We start from the raw sequence: 19,757 nt of genomic DNA, 5'->3' as shown, positions 1-19,757 counted from the left end.
GAAAACTATAATCTTCACTCATAATTTTATATCCTAAAAATAGTCATCCAGATGAAGATTTTCAATGATTTTTAAGAAGTAACAGAATTATAATCTAAACTTCATAATTTTCACCTACGATTATCTAAGCAAATTATCAACTAAATCCTATCCAAATAACATTTCAATGGCAAAAAGTAGGACCGCAGATGAGTCGCACCGCTTGCGAGCTACTCGAAGCTCAGCTCAATAAAAGCTCGTTCGAGTTCGTTCGTCAAAATAAACGAGCCGAGCTCGAGCTTTATTTTTAAACTTGTTTATTAAATGAATTGAGCTCGAGCTTAGTAGTGCTCAGCTTGTCTGAACTCCCGAGCTAAGAAGTCCACGAGCTGGCTCGTGAATTAACTCAATAAATAAATAAAAATTAAAAGATAATATATTTTAATTAAAAAATAAATAAATAAATAGACCATAAAATTCAACTTTTATTAGATTAAAATAATAATATATACCAACAAATTAGATTTTAAATGTAAATTTTCTAATTGAATAATTTTAGTGTTACTTAATCAAGTGTTAGTTTAATAACATTATTAATTAAGTTGGCATTTGATTATGTGCATTTAATTATTATTATTAATGTCTTACCAATTTATCTTTTATTCTTAATTAATTGAAAATAATAAAACGAAAACTATGTATAAAAACAATGGTGTATGATGATATAGGTAACTTAAATCAACCAAAACTACGGTGTCTTACTATAAAATTATATAATTTTAGTATTGAATAAACAAACATATATAGTCTATACATTTATAAATTAACGAGACATAAATAAATATTTTTGTAATATATTTAATGTGAAGCTTATAAATAAAATAAAAATTATTATAAATGATCATTATCTTTAGTACTTTTTATAAATTGCATTACTTTTAGCACTTCTTATAAAAATAATATTGCATTATCTTTAGCGCTTTCAGAGATTTTAGATCATTGCAGGCTGCATTATACTATTTGTGTTGTGACATGCTGTTGTATTTCAATTTTATTTATTATATTTATGGAGTTTGTTGAAAACTCTCTATTTTTTATCAAAAATTTAATTTAATTATTTTAGTTTATGAATTTATATATATATTTTACTTTCGTGTATAATTTATTTATAATTACAAAATTAACAGTTATATATTTAGTAAAATTGGGCTTGTTTAACGAGTTTGAAAAATTAAGTCGAGTTCGAGCTTCACTCGTTTATATAAATACTGAGCTAATAACGAGCCGAGTCTGAGTTCAACATGTTTATATATAGTATCGAGCTAATTACGAGCCGAGCTCGAGCATATAAAAATTATAATGAGCTGAGCTCGAACTCTAAAATATAAAATATTATCGAGCGTGAGCCGAACTCAAATTTATTTAAATGTTAGAATTTCTGCAAATCAAGTCCATTTGACTCAATTCGGCTGGTTTGCACCCGGAGCAAAAAGTAGGTAATGTAATAGGGAAAGGTAAACTGAATATGCAAAGTGCAAAAACTGCAAAATCTCTGCTACTTGTTAGAGGTGGGAAATGGCCTCATCATGTCCAACTTGAATTGAAATAGCACTGCACCTTCCTCTAATTAAAAATTAAAAAAAAAAAAAAAAAAAAAGAAGAAGAAAAGGGCATTCAAAATCAGGCAATCAAGAGCATTTACTCACCCTCTTTAGGTTTCTTGCCGAACCCACAAGCAGAAAACCCTGCAAGAATAGTGCAGTTCATTACTGTTTTTGACCTTAAGGCTTTTGCTGGTCCCTTTCCCAATCCAAAGCTCAAATTTTGCACAATTGCTTGCTTGCCTTTATTATTATACCTACCTTTTTCTTTATTTTTGGTTTTTTTTTTTTTTTTTTTTGGGCCTTTCTATTATCTCTTCAGATTACACAAATACCCACCAACCAATTGACCAGAAAAAGGGACAGCTACCATTTAAAAAAAAAAGGAAAAAGAAAAACCCACATGCAACTTTCTAAATCTAATCTATTGTTAGCCAAAATGACCTTTTCTTCACGTGACACAAGACGCATGCCACGTGACCATATGAGGAGTTTAAAGATAGTTAAATTTTAGGCATGTTAGGTGGTGTGGTAAGTGGTAACATTACCGGTTCAGTGAAAATGTGTTTACCTTCTCTCCTTACTGAGAAGACTTGACCAGTATTATGTTTGTTTTCAACTATGGTAAAATATTGTCTAGAATATGTTCCTAAGTATCTAATCAAACTAATAAATAATAAATAAATACTTATTAATTTAATAATATATATCAATTATTCATATATACATATCATTTTATTATTTATATATATATATATATTTGATGTAATAAAAAAATTTTAAAAAATAAATTATACATGTTATGAGTTTGAGTCCAAATTATTTGATCTTATAAAAAATAAAAATGTATCGGTCCCTTTCTTAAGAAATTAACACTAAAGTATATTTATTCTTTATTTTTTTAATTTTTCAGTGAGTCAGAAAAAATGATAAGAATTCTAACATTAATTTTTCGATAAAATTTTAAGGGCTGTCCTCTCTTATGACTATAAAAGTCAATAAGTTTTAATGAATAAAAAATTACAAAATGAGGAATTTTACTAATTTGGCAAAATCTACTGCAATCAGAACTAAGATTACCATGATTAAATCAAAACCGTCGAAATTGGTGGCCATAGAAAAGTTAAAAGAAATTAACTTTTGTATCCAACTCTGGAAAGGGTTAAAAGAAAAAAGAAAATAAAAGTACCACTTCCATTATTTTCTTCTAAATTTTATTACACAGGCCAACACTACTTCTAGACACCAAGACAGTACTGCAAGCAACTGGAAGCCATTATCAGAATCTAAATTTCTATATTAACAGAAGAAAATAATTCTTTTTTATTTATTTAAAAAAAGTCTTTTTCTTTTTCTTCTTCAAATTAGTCCGTGAAATACACGTGCGACAAAGTGGGAGTGGTTAGATCTGACAAAATATTTGTAAAATAAAAAAACTGAGATGGTGTGTCTGATTTATCCAACTCGAACACTCCTGTATTCTACAAGACATTTCTCTCACGCGTCACTCTCTCTTGACTTTCACTATCTCACTCTTCGCTGTCTCTCTCCTCTGCTTCAGAAAAAAAAAAAGAAAAAAAAAAGATCCCTCCTTTCTTCACTTAGAGAGAGAAACATAAGCTAATAAGAACTGGGCATTAGAGAAACAAGCACAAGAACTGGGTGTTCTTTGTCTGTGCATATATATATAGAAAGAGAGAGAGAGAGAGAAACATAGAAATTTATATATTTATATATTGTGGAGAGGGAGACAGAGTGAGAGGGTGGTTGGTGCTAATTTGTTTCATTCCAATGAAGGGAGAAGGGAAGATGGTGATAAAGTCAAGAATGAAATGGGTTGGTTTAGTTGGTTTAGTTTTGTCTGCTTTTTCTCTGTTTGTACATTTTCTTCTTGCTAGATTTACTGAAGAGGGGATTGCTGAGTATCAATCCTCGATCACTATCTTTTCTTGGAGACCCATCTTTGAGACTAATGCTGAATTACCCAAAACTGTAATCTCTCGTACAATCCCTTTCTTGCTGTCTTAAATGTTTGATATTTTGTTATTGCTATTCTTTCTTTTTCTTTCTTGAAAAAAATAATTAGTGAAATAAGGAATTTTTGGTGTTATTTTTAGTATATCAATGAAGCATTTAGTTTTGTTTTGGGAATATTTTGTTTTAGTTTGATCTTGGGATTTCTTTTGTGTTTTGCATGGATCTTGAAGTTATTCGATGAAACCTGTATGAGTTCATTTGTTTGTTCTCTTGAATTAGCTCAATTGTTTGTTCCCGTCTTTTTTCGTTTGTTTACTTGGGAACTGTTTCGAATTAATGCAATAATTTTCAGTTAATAGACTTGACTAGCTCTTCCATTTATATGCTCAACTACTGTTTTCTGGTACAGTATAGTATGTGGACCATGTGGTTTCTGATTTTCATTACTGGTTTTTTTTTTTTTTTAATTTATTTTTAAAATATTGTATTTATGGATAGTTATAGCTTGTCCCTTTAATCTATGGTGCAGAATCCATTGCACAGAAGACTATGGGGTCCAGTAAGGCATCTCGAACCTTTGCATCCAGATGCAAATCCTAGAGGACAATATGCTGGTTTGCTCTTGTGCATATCTTGATGTTATAATTTATGCTTTGTGCTTGATGTTATAATTTATGCTCTATGAGGATTAAGCACTTAATTTGTACAATTCTAGAGATTTCTTTTACATATTACTAGACTTATCTTGGTCTCATGATTATATGCTTTGTGGGACTTGGAATCAAATTAAGAATTTTGACACAGATGAAAGAGCACAATGTGAATTTAGCAACGTATCCTGATATTTATATAAGTTTCTATGCAAATCAGATTGGTGTATTGCATAGGTTATGCCTGCAAACAATTTGATTCTTCTGGGAGCTGCTAAGTGAAGCAACATCACATTTGAGCAGCAATTGGTTTCAGATGAGCACTAACACAAGTTGTAAACAGGAATGGATTATAAGAATGGTCTAAAGGAATTCCACTATTACAAGTTTGTTCATTTCATGAAACTAAAATAGTACTTAATACTGCATGCTTCATGTGTTGATTCTTCTTATCATATAGTATTACAGAGTGAACCGTGTAAACAGTAATCAAAATGTAAACTCAAAAATTTTGTAGATAGTGATTCTTATTTCAGAAGATTCTAACTTGACATTACCCTACATAGCCCTTCCGACAAATTAGCTGAATATATTTTTTTATTATTTTATGTAGTCTCACATTTTGACATTAGCAACCTCATGCTGTCTCAAGTGATTGTCTTATAATAGACCTTAGAGTTTATACATTTTGTTTGCCGCCTTTCCAAGAAAAATATAACTTCATATGCTTGCAAATAAGAGACTTAAGATTGTCACATGAGCTTTTGTTTGTTTAATAGTATAATTAAACCTAGAGTAGTCTCTTAATACTGAGATTCATGTGGCAGATCCCAAATCCCTCTCAAGTGGATATGTCTTTGTGAGGATACAAGGTGGTTTCCATGAAATTAGGAATTCGGTGAGGATAGCAAGTCACATTATTTGATATTGGAATTATAAATTGTAGATTGCAAGATATTAATATCTTATTCATCTTTTAGATATGCGATGTGGTTGCGGTTGCTCGGCTTCTTAATGCCACTTTAGTTGTTCCTGAGCTCCAATCAACCACAAGTAGCAAAGGAATCAGGTGAACTGAGTTGTATTTTATAAGTGCAATATCAATTCTTTTAAGACTTTGGTTGTAGCAAACTAATATAATTGTTTCTTATTGATGTTGCAGCTCTGAGTTTAAGAGTTTTGCATACCTTTACAATGAGGACCAGTTCATGGCAGCTTTAGTAAAAGATGTAAAAGTTGTGAAAACCCTTCCAAAAGATCTTAAAGGGGCCAGGAGAAAGAAGAAGATCCCATCATTCAGGGTGTCTCGTTCAGCTTCACCATATTTCTATTTGCATCAAGTTCTTCCAGTACTCCGTAAGCATGCAGTGGTTGAACTGGTGGTTTCTGATGGGGGATGCTTGCAGGTACTCACGACCTAGACCTGATTACGGGCCTTTTCTTTTACCTGGGTTTATTCTTATGGTAGTGTTTCCTCACTAAATGAATTCAATAGAAAGCGAAACTTGTCAATGGATCTCTTCTATTTGTCAATCCTCACTTGATTTCTAGGACTGTTCCACCAGAATGAGGTCAAAAGTGTCTTGAGATTGAATAGTAAATGGCATAGATTATGCCACCAGACGCACTAAAGAATTTAAAATATTGGATTATGATATTCAAGAGGACTTTATGAAAGCCCAAAAGTGTAAGTTGGATCTCTTCAGCTGGTAAAAAGCTTCACTTAAGTGCTAGCATTCTTCCACCTAAATGAGACCAAAGCGTCTAAGAGATTGAAAAGCAAATGTCTTCAACTATTAGCCCATAGAGGACATAGTCTATGAAAGTGCTTAGTTTTGGGTGATAATAATAATAATAATAATAATAACGAAAGAAATAAGGTAGTTAATTTAATGAGCATGGACGAAGTGAGAATGGCAAAATGTTGAAGCCTGCATTTTTCATATTAACTTTACTATTTATTTGATCAAGAAAATTTTTATAGAATGTGCAATCTATTCCTGTGCTGTTATTCAACCTACCTTGGTTTCTCTAAACCTTCTAATTCTTAAGTTATGTTATGTGTGTTCCATATGTTGGAAATGGTATCAATTGTCAACGACTTGAAATTAGATGTATCTCTGGTATCTCTCTCTCACAATTTTACGGAATTAAATTGGAGAGAATTCTCGTGTGTTTGTGCTTGATGTATCTTTCCCTAAGGAAATGGAGTTTGGCTGATCAGGCTTTGTGTTATGTCCTTCTGTGAGTACTTGATTTAACTAATTATCTGCTATGTTTGCATTTGATTTCTTCCACGTAATAAATAAATATATATAGATAAAGAATATTACTCGTAGCAGACTATACCAAGTGAAACACTGATGTAATCTAATTTGAGAGTTACATTGTTTTCTCAATCTTATTTTAATGCAATCATTCTATGTTATCACATTATCACCTGGTTAAGAAATATAACCTTCTTTTCCGGTTTGCTATAGGCTATCCTTCCACCTCAGCTTGAAGAATATCAGAGGCTGAGGTGTAGAGTTGCTTTTCATGCCTTGCGGTTTCGGCAAGAGGTGCAGGAACTTGCAACTAAAATTTTGCATAGGTTGATGACTGTTCACAATATAATTTCTACATTCTACTTCATGTTTTTCTCTTTTATCTAAGTTCTATCATTATTCTAGGTTAAGGGCTCCTGGCAGGCCATTTATAGCCTTTGATCCTGGGATGACAAGGGATGCCTTGGCATATTATGGTTGTGCTGAACTCTTCCAGGTACCAGTGCCAAATCCAGATTCCTGAATTGTTTTTTCAGACCTTTTAATGGCAGGAACTTACCTGGTGTTTGATTGTTTATTGTGTCTTGGAGCTCTTCCCAAGGATGTGCACACTGAACTCATTCAGCACAAGCGAGCCTGGATGATAAAACGTGGGATTGTCAAGGGAAAACTTTCTGTAAACTCTGTCCAACAGCGCCTTAATGGTTCTTGTCCGTTAATGCCAGAGGAGGTAGTAACCTATTTCAGTAATAGCCCTTCTTGACATAATATATGTAAAACATAAATGCTTTTAAAGTCCTGATGCACACTATAAACCTGTATTTATAACATAATTCAATTTTTTTGATGCACTATAAACCTGGACATAAGAAGATGTTTAATTCAGCTACTCCATTGAAAACCATAGATATCTTTTGAATGACTGCACATTCAAAGAATTGATAAAAGCTGACTTTTGATCAAATTACTTGGTCTTTTACAGGTTGGTATTCTTCTTCGTGCTTATGGATACTCATGGGATACAATTATATATGTTTCTGGAGGAGAAATTTTTGGTGGCCAAAGAACATTAATTCCTCTACATGGAATGTTTGAAAATGTTGTCGATAGGACTTCCCTCAGTGCAGGATGGGAGCTGAGTAGAATTTATGGTCGTGAGGTTAACCTTGTTGACAAATATCCAACAACCCCACCTTCTTTTGTGGAAGAAAAGAAGATTGAAGCATGGAAAAATGCAGGTCCACGCCCTCGTCCACTTCCACCTCCTCCTGCTCGTCCTAAATCATATAACATTGAAGGTTGGTGGGGTTGGGTCGCCGAGAGTGATAATGAGCCTGAGAGCACGGTTATCGAGTTGAGGACTAATGCCCATAAATTGCTATGGGATGCAATTGACTATGTGATTTGTGTTGAAGCTGATGTGTTCTTTCCTGGATTTGATCGTGATGGTAAAGGGCATCCCAATTTTGCCAGCTTGGTTATGGGGCATAGGCTCTACCAATCAGCGTCATCTAAAACATTTCGACCAGACAGGTAATGTCCAGCAAGCAATCATAGATGCATGTATAGCTGGTAGCTTACCAAATTGTCAATAAGAAAGTATCTCACCGGCCATCCTCTTTCAATGTCGCTGTCTTGTCGTCCCTTGATTTTTCCTAACTTTATCTGAAATGAATACTTGTCTTTTTGGACCTCAAGTTACATGAAAAATTGGTTAGAATTATATGCTACATTTGGCTGCATATGCCTCATGTTAGCATTATGCGTGTTACAACCCACTCAACATGTAGAGGTTGTGAGCATAAACTATACTTAACATATATTACTTTAGATTTATCTATCAACTAGTATTTCTCCATCCTTTTCTCTTCTTCTGTTTTCGTTACATTTGTTTACTTTTGTTCTTTGTTGTCATAGGAAAGAAGTTGCCAAGCTTTTGGAAGAAAACAGTGACCACCTGTATCGAGCAAATCATACCTGGCTGACATCAATACGAAGGCATCTGAGGAGAAGTTTAATTGAAGGATTAAAAGAAGCATCCACAAAATCCAAGCCATTAACTTTTCTCTCTCATCCAGTTCCTGAATGTTCTTGCTCGAGGTATGCTCTAACTGAAAATTCATTCCATGCTTCAAGCCCTTCAGCCCAGGCACAGGTTGACGCTGCTCTTGGAGTTACACACCGCTGCCCTAAATGGATGGATGGTGAAAAACTGTCAAGGTCAAAGGACAAAGAAATTGAGGAGGATCTTGATGAAGATGTTTCCTCTTCCTCTGGATTATTTTTCAAGCATAGTGGTGGAAATAATGAAAGTGGAGGTGGAGAAATAAACAAAGAAGAGGCTCAATTGGAGGACCAGGAAGAACTTGAGGGTGCAGAATAATGAGCGCCCCATATTAGCTTGCGGTAGTGGTTTCTTTGCTGCCCATGACCTCTGAGTGGCCTTGACTGATGGTGTTCTTCATGAAAGAAAAGCAAGTTTCACCAATTAAGAAGATTGTGAACAATACTTGGCCTCTCTACCAATGGGGAAAAGCAAAGTTTTTGATTGATTATAGCTGGATAACTCAACGAACCCATTGGCTCTGGTATGATCCCAAGCTTTTCTTGTTTTTGGAAAATAGATTTTGTTATATGCAATCCTCAACCAATTTTGATGTAGACTAGGCTGTTCCTAATGATACACTTTTGTAGAGAACTTTCTTCTTTTCTTAGGCATATTATTTATTGTAATTGATGTAATATAGTTCAGCAGAATAACATAGTTGTCTAATCCATGATTGAATACATGAGTTCTTTCTTTTGTTCTTATTGCATGTGTGGCCTTTCAAGGTACCAGTATTTACATGCACAAATCCTTGTAAGCATCAAAGACAAAAGGGCAATCTTTTGATGGAATGCAAATTATTTCCATCACTTGGGTCGACCTGGGCAGTATTTGCATCCACATCTATATAAATTCTTAATCCATTAGCAGTTCAAATGAGCTGAGATGATGTGTGCTAATGGTATCCTAAATCTGGTTTTAAAATTCTTGAAAAACACTACATGAGAATCATTCTGCTGCTAGCAATTTCTGTGGTCTTTATTTGGCTGACATGTATAGCCATAATCATAAAAGTAGCAAAGCATTTAGTTTTTTTGAATGGTCTCTTGGTGTGGGCGTACGCGTAATCGCGTCAGGATTTCTTTTGGCTGTGAAAATGATGTTCCTGGATGACTGCACTGGAGAAACTGCTGGGAATAAATAATATGACCCCACTCAGTCAGCCATCAACATGTGATCAAAAAGGAAAAAACTCGACTTGTTCGGCAATCAAGTGCCCATGATGTCACAATCCTTCCAATATATAAACTTGAACGTCAAGACATGTCAGCATATAAATACCAGATCCATTGATAGTAGAACCCACAAACACAAATAAGTAAGCAAAACTGAGCTGCTAAGAGATTTTCTTTTCCTTTTCTTTGTTACTTGAGGTGTAAGGTGAAAACCCACTTTCGGTTGTGTCTTGAGGAAAATGAACGGAGATAAGAAGGTTAGTCAGTCTGCAACCTTTTCAGGTTGGGTCTTTTCTTGCTTCGGTACTGAGCCTGCAAGAACGTCCGGCGAGCCCAAGGGTGCTAGAAATCCAGCACCCATGACACCGGAGGCCGCAATTGCAGCGGCGGCTAAGCATTTCTCTTCCAAGGTCCATGCTGGGTAGTACGCGTAATACATGCAAGGAATTGTTTTTGGTTCTTGAACTCTTCAGCTCTGGCGTTCTACAAGGGATTAGCAGCCATGGCATGCGCTCCATAATTAGTGCAGTGATTGTGCTGATACAATTTGATTTCTTTTAAAGCAGATTTGTTGTAATTATCCTTATTATTATTGATTGGATTTTGTGCGTTGAGTCCATGTAAAATATTTTTACCTGAATTGAATGATTGATAATTTGTTTTAGCATTTCTTTTTTCTCCATGTTTTTGTACGGAAATTTGTTACTAAAAAAAAAGGAAAAAAAATTGGAAACACGTAAAGCATTTTTTAGAAAAATAAAGTACGAAATTATAGCATTGGCAACACCATTATAGATAATTTATTAATTATTATTTAATCATATTAAATATTAAATATTAAATTAGCTTTCTTTTTTTCTAATTCATTGTATAATTCCAATAACCGAAGAAATTAAAACATAGGGAAATTGAAAAAAGAAAAGGCCTGTCGGATATCACCAATATTTTTTTTGTTTGTACTCCCGTAATATATCTATTTAACAATAGTAATAATAATTAAATCTAAACAACAACAATAATAATAATAATAATAATAATAATATATAAAAATCACTTTTTTACCGTTGAGTTGGCTCCTCTCGACTAAATTTTGCATTCATTAGTTAGAAAGTTGTTTTTTTTTTTTTTAAATTTGAAAAGGTTATTTAAAATAAAATAAAATTGATTTTGTTTTAAATACTATTTATTTATAATTATATTAAATTTTATCTATTTAGATTTGTATTTTAAAGTAACTCTACAATTTTGTTTTTACGAAAAACAACCAATTTTTCTCATACAATATTTTCAAATTAAAATAGCTTTTCATAAATCATATTATTTCTAAAAAAGTATGAAATTATAAAAATATAATTATTTTTACGAAAGCTAATAATTTATAAAAAATAGTAAATTTATAAAAAGTTATAACTAATCTTTGTAATTACAGAATTTATTACTATTTTAAGAAAAATGACAATTCTCTTCATACTCTTTCTATAAATTAAAATGATCTTTCATAAATCTTATTATTTATGAAAAAAGAGTATGATATTAAAAAATATGAATATTTTTACAAGATTTAGTGATTTACAAAGAAATTGACACGTTTATGAAAATTAATTGAAAAAAATATAATTAAAAATTTTATTTACTATCTTATAAAAAATGACAGTTTTTTTTATACTTTTCATAAATTGAAATAACTTGTAAAACTTATTATGAAAATGTATTTATTTTTACAAAAGTCAAAAAATTCAAATTACTAAAATTAAATGCAAAATGAATTACTATTTTATAAAAATTTATACATCTTTCATAGTTTTTAAATTTAAAATAAACTTTCATAAATTTCAAAGTATGTATATTCTTAATACTATTTTATGTTGCTTTATCAAATTTTCATTCTAATTTGTAATTTGTAATTATAGGTTATCAAAATTAAATCTTTTAATTATATAAAAGACCTAATTACTAATTAACCTTGAATCTTATACTTTTTAATAATTTTATCAAATTATTTTAAAATTTTAAATTAAATACATATGTTTTCAATTTATTTTTAAATATATTTTTTGAGAAAGGAGGTTCTTCTATGGTGAAGGAATAAATGTACTTTGAGTAAGTAAATAGTTAATATTTACTATATTCATATATTTAATCAAATATTCTGCGAATGGTTGTGTTTGCTTAATATTGTGTTATGTTTAAATGAATGAGATGGAAATAATTGATTTTGAGTGGAACAATTATTATTGCTTGAGTGTGATATAAGTGAAATGATTGAATTATGATGTTAAGTGGATATGCGCATCTGAATGGGGATTCTCCTGTGAAAAAAAGTACACATATATAAAGCCTTGGGAAGATAAAGCATAGAGAGGCTATAAAAAATGTGTAATGTGAGGATAAGGTGGAGCAGAGCCGTATACAGAGAGTCGCACGTATAGAGCTTGCGTGTGTGATAGGGGAGGATGAGGCGGAGCAACACATTAAAGGGGATCCACGAGCCGTGAGAACTAACCATAATTGCTTAATTGTATTTTCTTATGATGGTTGTAATGAATTGAGTAGAATGGTATGAACTTATGCGTAAATTATAAATCATGGTAAGTTATGTGATTAAGTGAAAATTATATTAAATGAATGTGATATAGATTATGTTAATTATTTTATTTACTGAGTTGGAGGCTCACTCCTCTTCAATTTTTCTTTCCAGGTTTGTAGATAGTAGTGCATCAGTTGGTTTTATCCGAAGTCTAGCATTTAGTAGTTCTGTCAGGTTGTGCCAGTTTTGCGAAGTCTCCTCGTGATGCATTTTGTATGTAGTTATGTAATGTATATGGAAGTGTGCCTTGTAAGGCATAAGAAAATGTTTTGAATATTTGTTAAATGATGTTTAAGTATAATCATATGTTTATATGTTAATAACCCTGTGTTTTGATTCTTAATAATTTGTATATTGACCTATTTACATGTAGTATATAGTCTACGATTCTTATATGCCACCTGAAAAATGTCTGTTGGTTAGCATGTAAAGGTAGTGTTACACCTTATGCCATGGAGCTGTGTGTGACCAGACTTACATGTATCCTCTTATCCTAAAGCCAATATCAAATTTGTTGGTTTATTTTATTATTAAGATATTATTGCTTAAATAAATAAAATTAATTTTTTTTCTATTGTTAATTTTAGAGTTTCATTCACTCTATACACTTAAACAATAATATATTAGTAACAGGATACTGACTCAGTCTCTCATTTTTATTTTGTCACAAAAATATATATCATGTTAATAAATTTGGATGATAATTTATCGGAGATTAAAATTGAAATTAATATTAAAATATAATGTTAAAACTTAGAAACCTAAAAATTAGGTGCTAATTTTGATAACAAGCATAGTTGCAAGAATTTTTTTGATAACTAACCTTTAATTAGTTAATAAATTAATCATATAATTTATATAAAAATATATATATCAATATAATATTAATGTGTTAAAATACGCACATATTAATAAAATTTTATTATAAATGAAAAATAATTAAAATTTTATTATAAATAAAAAATAAATATACTTTTCAATACTTTTTTATATATTTAAGAATGTATATATACATATATAGATTAAAAAACTTAAAATTCCTAATTTTATTATTCTAGAATTGATAGTTTATTAATTTTCTTAAATTTTGATATTGTTAATACTTGTTAATGATAAATTATATTTAATAAATGGTATTTTACAAAAAATAAACTCAAAAAGTTACTTATAGATCATTTTTAATTTATATAAAAACTAAGAAATTCATATTTTTCCATAAGTATCAATAATTTTAACTATTTTTTACTGAAAATATTTTTAATAATTTTTTTAGTATATTAATAAATCTTTTAATATATTGCACAATAATTTAGATTAATGAACCTGCCAACTCATTTATGGTTTTTAAAATTAGAATTCAAAATATTTTTTAGGTGTTTATATATGATAATTAATAAAATACATTTTACATAAACAAAAGTGATTTATGTTTCTGAATAATTAGAAATAAAAATTATTTATTAAAATTAAATAGTGAAAATAATATTTTATGTTTAATGTCTATTTTTAATATTAGATATTTATATGTCTCATATATATATATATATATATATATATTTTTTTTTATTTTGATACTTGTATTTATTTTTTATGTATAAAAATTAAACTAACATATAATTCATTAATTAAAATTATATTTCTTATAAAATAAGAGTTATATTTTTAAAAAATAATATATAATTATTTTATTTAATAAATTAATTTATCTAATTAGATAATAATTCTAATTTTAGAAGATAATATTTTAAATATATTATTAATATTTTATCAATTTATAAATTAATTTTTAATTATATAATAATTTTAACTTTAAATACAATAGCATTAACTATATTTATAATTTTTATTTATATAATACTAAAAATTAGTTAATAAATATGTTTGAAATAATTTTATTTTATTATACTAATAAGCTTTAAAAAATTTAACTTTCTTCTACAATTAATATTAATATTATTAAATATTTGATTTATTATTATTTTTAAAATATTATAAATAATTATAAAATGCTAAAACTTAATAACATTCAGTATTTTATAAAAATAAAATATAAAAATATTTACTAGGGTTTGCTTAATTTTATTATAGGTGCACATATAACCTTGAGCTATATTTTAAGTTTGATTTCTTTTTTTTTTTTATTAATAAAAAATAAGAAAATATTTTTTTTTCAATCGCATACGTCAGCAACTATGCGCATATTGACATCCACCCTATCCAAAATGTACTATGTTTCTCTTTGACAAAGAAGTAAAAAAAGAACCTTTGTTTCTATTTTTGTAAAAACAAAAATGTAGAAATAATTTTGTAGCCGAAAAACCAAATTTGTATAAAACATCAAACAAACCATCAATTATTTTAAATAAAAAAATTAGGGCTTCCAGTCCCAGCTTCCTCTGTCACTGGTATATACCCGTCGGACGTTTATCGGGCCGACTCGGAGCTCCATTCTGACTTGCATAGACAGGTGAGTAACTAGCAGTAGATATTGTTTGTGAAATATGATAATATTTTCTAAGAACGCTTTTGTTTAATTGTTGTTGTTTTGTGAATTCTAACAGGGAAAATTCTGGTATTTAAATAAAGATTTTGTAGTTTAAATTATGGTGAAATCTGCTAAGTCTCACCTTGAAGAAGAAGATGAAGCTGACGATTACGATTTCTCCTCGTACAGAGGTACAATATACATACACATTGTTCAATCTTCAAAAGTAATAATAGAAAAACGGTGTCTTTTGATCTTTGTTTTCTGTTGTTCTTTTTAATATCGTTATTGTTATTGAAATTGGCAGGAGAAATAGGGAAAGGAGATGGTAAGAGCAGTGAACAGAAGGCGAATACGCATAGGTCAAAGCATTCAGAGACTGAGCAACGTCGAAGGAGCAAAATTAATGAGAGGCAATCTTTTTTATTTTTTTGTTATTACATTTGTTTATGTTTAATTGAATTGTTACGGGATAAAAAGAATTTACTAATAACTGAGGAATTGACACGCAAAGAAATAAATGTTCTTTTTAAAAGTATGGCTCTCTGCTCATCCATGAATAACTATGTTTGTGAGACAGGTTCCAGATTTTGAGAGATCTTATACCTCAAAATGATCAGAAAAGGGATAAAGCTTCCTTCTTGTTAGAGGTGTGCTGATCACTTTTACTCTTTGCTTAGCTAACTTCTGTTTCTATTGAAGGACAGTCTTTTCTAATGACACAATCACATGCAGGTCATAGAGTACATTCAGTTTTTACAGGAAAAGTTACACATGTATGAGGGGCCATTCCAAGGCTGGACTCAAGAGCCAACAAAATTGACGCCATGGGTAAAATTTCAATCAATCATGTGCGCCTTTGTGTTATTTTGAATTGCTACTATCTTTGTTTGTTGTATATCTTTAGCTTCTTGTGCTTCTGCTATATACAGCTCCTTTTCATTTGCAAGCAACTTTGTTGTCGAGACATGGCAAGTGAGTATATATATAGTTGATGCTGGGAGTATTTCTTGCTTGGGAACAAGATACAGTATGTTCAGTTTGGAATATGTTTGATAGGTTCGAAAGAGGATTCTGTTATAAAAGATGCGCCACTAGGTTGTTTGCTCACTTGAACTGCCTATTAATACTTTCTTTGCTTAAGTAGACACTTCATTTCAACCATGAGTAAGGGGTGGGAAATTTCTAGAATTTTGAGATGCAGTTCAGCCTAAAATTTCTTCATTCATGATTTTAATGTGTCTGGCCAAGTGTATGTTATTACTTACAGTTTGTTTGGATGGTGGGATAGAGAGGGATAAGAAAGGACAAGGCCAAGGGATATCAGATATATTTTGTTTGGGAGTTTTATGAGGTGGGTTATGAAGCACCGACACTTCTAATAGGATGGGTTATCCCCGTCGTACAAAGCTATGGACATGATAGCCACCTGACATGAGTTTGACACACATCCATACGTGTCTAAATATATATAATTTTTTTTAATCCAACATGGCACCAACACGATCAGGATACAGTTATGAGTTAGGATATGCCAAGACATATTGTAGGTCAAATTTGCACTTTAGAAATAGTTTAAGTAACATTTTAACCCCTAAATTTGTGGACTCCAAAATTAATTCTTTATTCCAATTAGTCCATAATTTTTAAGAAATAATTAATTACCACGAATTTTTAAAAAATTTAAGAGAATGTAAGACACATATAAATGAAAATTTATTTTAAACATGTAAAGATAGTATTGAAAGTAAACTAAACTATATTTTGGTGAACTATATTAATCTTTAATCAATTTAATTTTTAAATTTGAATTAGCATGTCTTATGTTTTATTTATAGTAAAATATAATATTTTAATGAACATGTCCCTCCTGTATCATGTTCTAAATTTTGTAGAATAGCCGTGTCGGCATGTATGAGTCTGTGTTTCTTAGGAGTTGGGAAAATAAAGGATAAGATTAGCAATATTTTTCTGAATACGACTATTACAGTTCTTTCCTAACCCTTTAAATTTCCAAATATAGGAATTTGCTTAACCTTTCATTTCATTTCTTTTCTTTTCCTATCCCATGGATTAACTAATATCCTTTCTTTTTCTACCCTATTCAGACTCCCAAAGTAAGTCTTTAGTTCACCGGCTACAAGTTGCCATATTTACCTATTTATCTGTTATGGTATTCTTTTTTGTTCATGTTCCTAAAATGTTGAAACTAATAAGATTTTTGAACATGCAAAATTGGTCTTTGTTTTCCTTATCTGTCTATTAGCAGTCCAAGGACGTACCCAACTTACTAAAGACTTTTCTTTTATTGTTAGCTTTCTTAGCTTAAACTGTTTCTTTTACTATCTGAACTAAATGGAGTTTGTGGGACCTTGAAATGAAGCAGGAATTTGCACCTGCCTTTTAACCTTACAAACATACATGCATTTTGGCGCTTGCTTGGCTATAGCTTAGAAGGACTATCATAGGAAATATAAATTAGTGGAATTTGCTTGTTTGAATGAACTGTGCTTGGTCACTCTTCCGAAAAGTAATTTTTCGTTCTTTTTTTTTTTGTTTATGATTTGCATTTGCATAGGGGCCTTATTATGAGCTTGCGTATATTTCAAGTGATTATTAACATAGGAAATACTGCAATTTACATTTGGGACAAAGTACTCCTTCCTAGCCAAGTGCGTTAAAATCTGTTACGTCAATATGTTTGATAAATTATAAGCTGGTATTATCTTGCTATAATTGTATAAATTTTCCAATGTGTTTTTCACTTTTGGCAAATATGTTGGTACAATTATAAATCAATATATGTTAATGCCAATGGACTAAGAAAAGACTAGCATAACAGATCCTAATATTACTTTCACGCGTGGGGAATATTTGTCCCCACAGTGTCTTCTGTAGGAGTCTTATAGGTAGTTTATCTTCTGTTTGAAACAGAAAAATCACCATACTTCTGTTGAAAGTCTGGTGGATCATTCGCAAGTTTTGAAGAATGGTTCTGCTCCTGAGGTGACTGCCATGCTCACAAATGTACACAACTCAATCGAATCCGATCTGGGTGTGCAAGCACAGATGAATACATTTGCTGCTGTTGGGAGGGGTGGCATAACTGCTCAATCTGTGCAGGAATCTGTTTCTGATGCTGAGAACATGGCATACCAACTTCAATCACAATTATGGCAGGGTCAACCATGTGCTAGTGAATGTACCGCTCCGAGTAATACAGTGAATGGACAGGAGGAACAAATGAGTAAAAGTGGATTAGTTTCAAGTACATTTTCTCAAGGGTAAGCATATGCATTGAGATTGTGACAGATCTGTTGTATTGCTGGCAACATCTACTTGTTAATCATGTTCAATTTCTGGTAGAAAAATTTATTTAGTACGCAGGTTCATAGGCAAGTCTGCTTGTTCCACTTCGCAGATCTAAAACCTATGCCAGCCATAGATCAGGATTTAAATGTCATGATCTTCAAGTTACCCTGTTTAGCATTTTGGAGAAGGGTTAATACAAGTACTCTCAATAATATGAATTAGGTCAATCATTTGATGAGTAGTGGAATATTGAAGTTTTCTTGTGTTGCTCATCAAGAATGCCTGGATATTTTTTTTTATTAAAATTCTGTTGCATTTTATTGTTAGGGGCTTGTGGTGGGCCGGTTTCTGCTTGTGCCAGATTATCCCTTGTATTTTTTCTTTTGTTTAAACCAATTGTTTTGCGATTTCTTTTTTTGTAAAGATTTCAATTTGAAATTGGCATTTTCAGTATTAATTTTGCATGACTCATTTTCAGGATATCCTTGATCTCTTTTGCTTGAGCACTTAGGGTCTGTTTGGAATTGTTGTTGGGTGTTAATAGAGTTTTATTTATTTATTTATTTAATAGATTGGTTTTTAATTCTTTTACAAACTGCTTTTCTCAAAGTTGCTTTTAGAAAAAATATTAATTTGCCTACTTTTCAAGAAAAGCAGTTCTCAAAACATAAAAAACAATAGAATTCATTTTCCTTTCTTGAAAAGTGTTTTATCCCCACCATAATAGCAGACTGGACTTTATGAGTGATGATTCTTATAATAAACTGCTTAGCATATATGTTCCTACTGAGTGAAGTGCTGGTGTTCATCAGGATATTGGATAATCTAACCCAAGCACTGCAATCTTCGGGTGTGGATTTATCACAGACAAGCATCTCAGTCCAAATTGATGTGAGCAAACAAGCAAATAGTGGAGCAGCCTTTGCAGCATCAAGCTCAAAGGTTTGTCCCTTATTCTCAGCTAAGCATTTGAAGACCCTGATGCCTGTTTTTAGATGGCATCTAATGGCTGGGTGATCCAGTTCATTTTTCTGTTATCTCTGCTTTCCTTATTTCTTTTTTAACTTCACGCATCGGTCATCCAGGATCAAGAAAGCCTGTACCTGAACAGTCAAATGATGGAACAAACTGGTTTTGGAAGTTGTATGGAAGACTCTGATCAGGCTCGTAAGAGACTGAGAACACAAAAGAGTTAAGTGTATTCATTCTCATTCCACTTTCACCTATCTGATTACTTGGCCTTTTGGAAATGGTTTTGTACGATTTTTGATGATGCCGTGATCCACAGACAACCAAGTGCTGATCAGTTGTACATGTTTTATGCTCCTTGATTTGTCTGGTTGCATGGTTGAGATCTCCCTGAGCAGGAAAATAAAGCAAAAAGAAAAAGAAAAGAAAAAAAAGAAAAGAAAAAAGAAAAAAAAAACGAAATGGAAGTGATTTTATATATTCTTTTATTGTAGCTCTCATTTGCAGATGGAGGCTCACATGCACGTAAATGATAAGCCAAACTAGTATCTTTCAATGGGTTGACACATGAAATTCCTTTCTTCTCTTGCTGTTATATAAAGCTTAAGCATTACAGTAGAAAAAAAGGCTCTAAAATTTGATGGTGCT

At 31.1% G+C, this 19,757-nt stretch overlaps 2 protein-coding genes across 3 annotated transcripts; both read left to right on the top strand.

The window, feature by feature from the left end:
* Positions 1-2,918: 2,918 nt before the first annotated feature.
* On the top strand, positions 2,919-10,370 carry LOC8277297 (O-fucosyltransferase 27). Its single transcript, XM_015723435.3, has 10 exons — positions 2,919-3,572; positions 4,087-4,171; positions 5,035-5,105; positions 5,188-5,276; positions 5,370-5,613; positions 6,688-6,800; positions 6,880-6,970; positions 7,076-7,204; positions 7,457-8,007; positions 8,392-10,370. The coding sequence occupies exons 1-10, from the start codon at positions 3,372-3,374 to the stop codon at positions 8,855-8,857; spliced, it is 2,040 nt and encodes a 679-aa protein (XP_015578921.1). The 5' UTR covers positions 2,919-3,371; the 3' UTR covers positions 8,858-10,370.
* A 4,202-nt stretch (positions 10,371-14,572) lies between these two features.
* On the top strand, positions 14,573-19,757 carry LOC8277295 (transcription factor BIM2). 2 transcript variants are annotated; one of them, XM_015723420.2, is made up of 8 exons: positions 14,573-14,810; positions 14,905-15,019; positions 15,136-15,241; positions 15,409-15,478; positions 15,564-15,659; positions 17,763-18,112; positions 18,953-19,082; positions 19,226-19,757. In XM_015723420.2, exons 2-8 carry the CDS (start codon positions 14,947-14,949, stop codon positions 19,334-19,336), a joined length of 936 nt encoding a protein of 311 aa, XP_015578906.1. In that variant the 5' UTR covers positions 14,573-14,810; positions 14,905-14,946; the 3' UTR covers positions 19,337-19,757. The 2 variants fall into 2 exon arrangements, with proteins under 2 accessions (XP_015578906.1, XP_002525945.1); XM_002525899.4 differs by having other exon boundaries at positions 14,610-14,810; positions 14,930-15,019.

Source organism: Ricinus communis, chromosome 5 (assembly GCF_019578655.1).
Source record: "Ricinus communis isolate WT05 ecotype wild-type chromosome 5, ASM1957865v1, whole genome shotgun sequence".
NCBI classification, from domain to species: domain Eukaryota; kingdom Viridiplantae; phylum Streptophyta; class Magnoliopsida; order Malpighiales; family Euphorbiaceae; genus Ricinus; species Ricinus communis.
This window is presented reverse-complemented; position numbering and strand designations above follow the sequence as displayed.

Bases quoted from the DNA above. Each gene is read 5' to 3' on its own strand.
- LOC8277297 (XM_015723435.3), top strand. From the start codon at position 3,372: ATGAAGGGAGAAGGGAAGATGGTGATAAAGTCAAGAATGAAATGGGTT. The intron at 6,801-6,879 runs GTTGATGACTGT...TCATTATTCTAG, and splicing joins GCAACTAAAATTTTGCATAG to GTTAAGGGCTCCTGGCAGGC. The intron at 6,971-7,075 runs GTACCAGTGCCA...GCTCTTCCCAAG, and splicing joins GTTGTGCTGAACTCTTCCAG to GATGTGCACACTGAACTCAT.
- LOC8277295 (XM_015723420.2), top strand. From the start codon at position 14,947: ATGGTGAAATCTGCTAAGTCTCACCTTGAAGAAGAAGATGAAGCTGAC. The intron at 15,020-15,135 runs GTACAATATACA...TGAAATTGGCAG, and splicing joins CGATTTCTCCTCGTACAGAG to GAGAAATAGGGAAAGGAGAT. The intron at 15,660-17,762 runs GTAAAATTTCAA...TGTTTGAAACAG, and splicing joins CAACAAAATTGACGCCATGG to AAAAATCACCATACTTCTGT.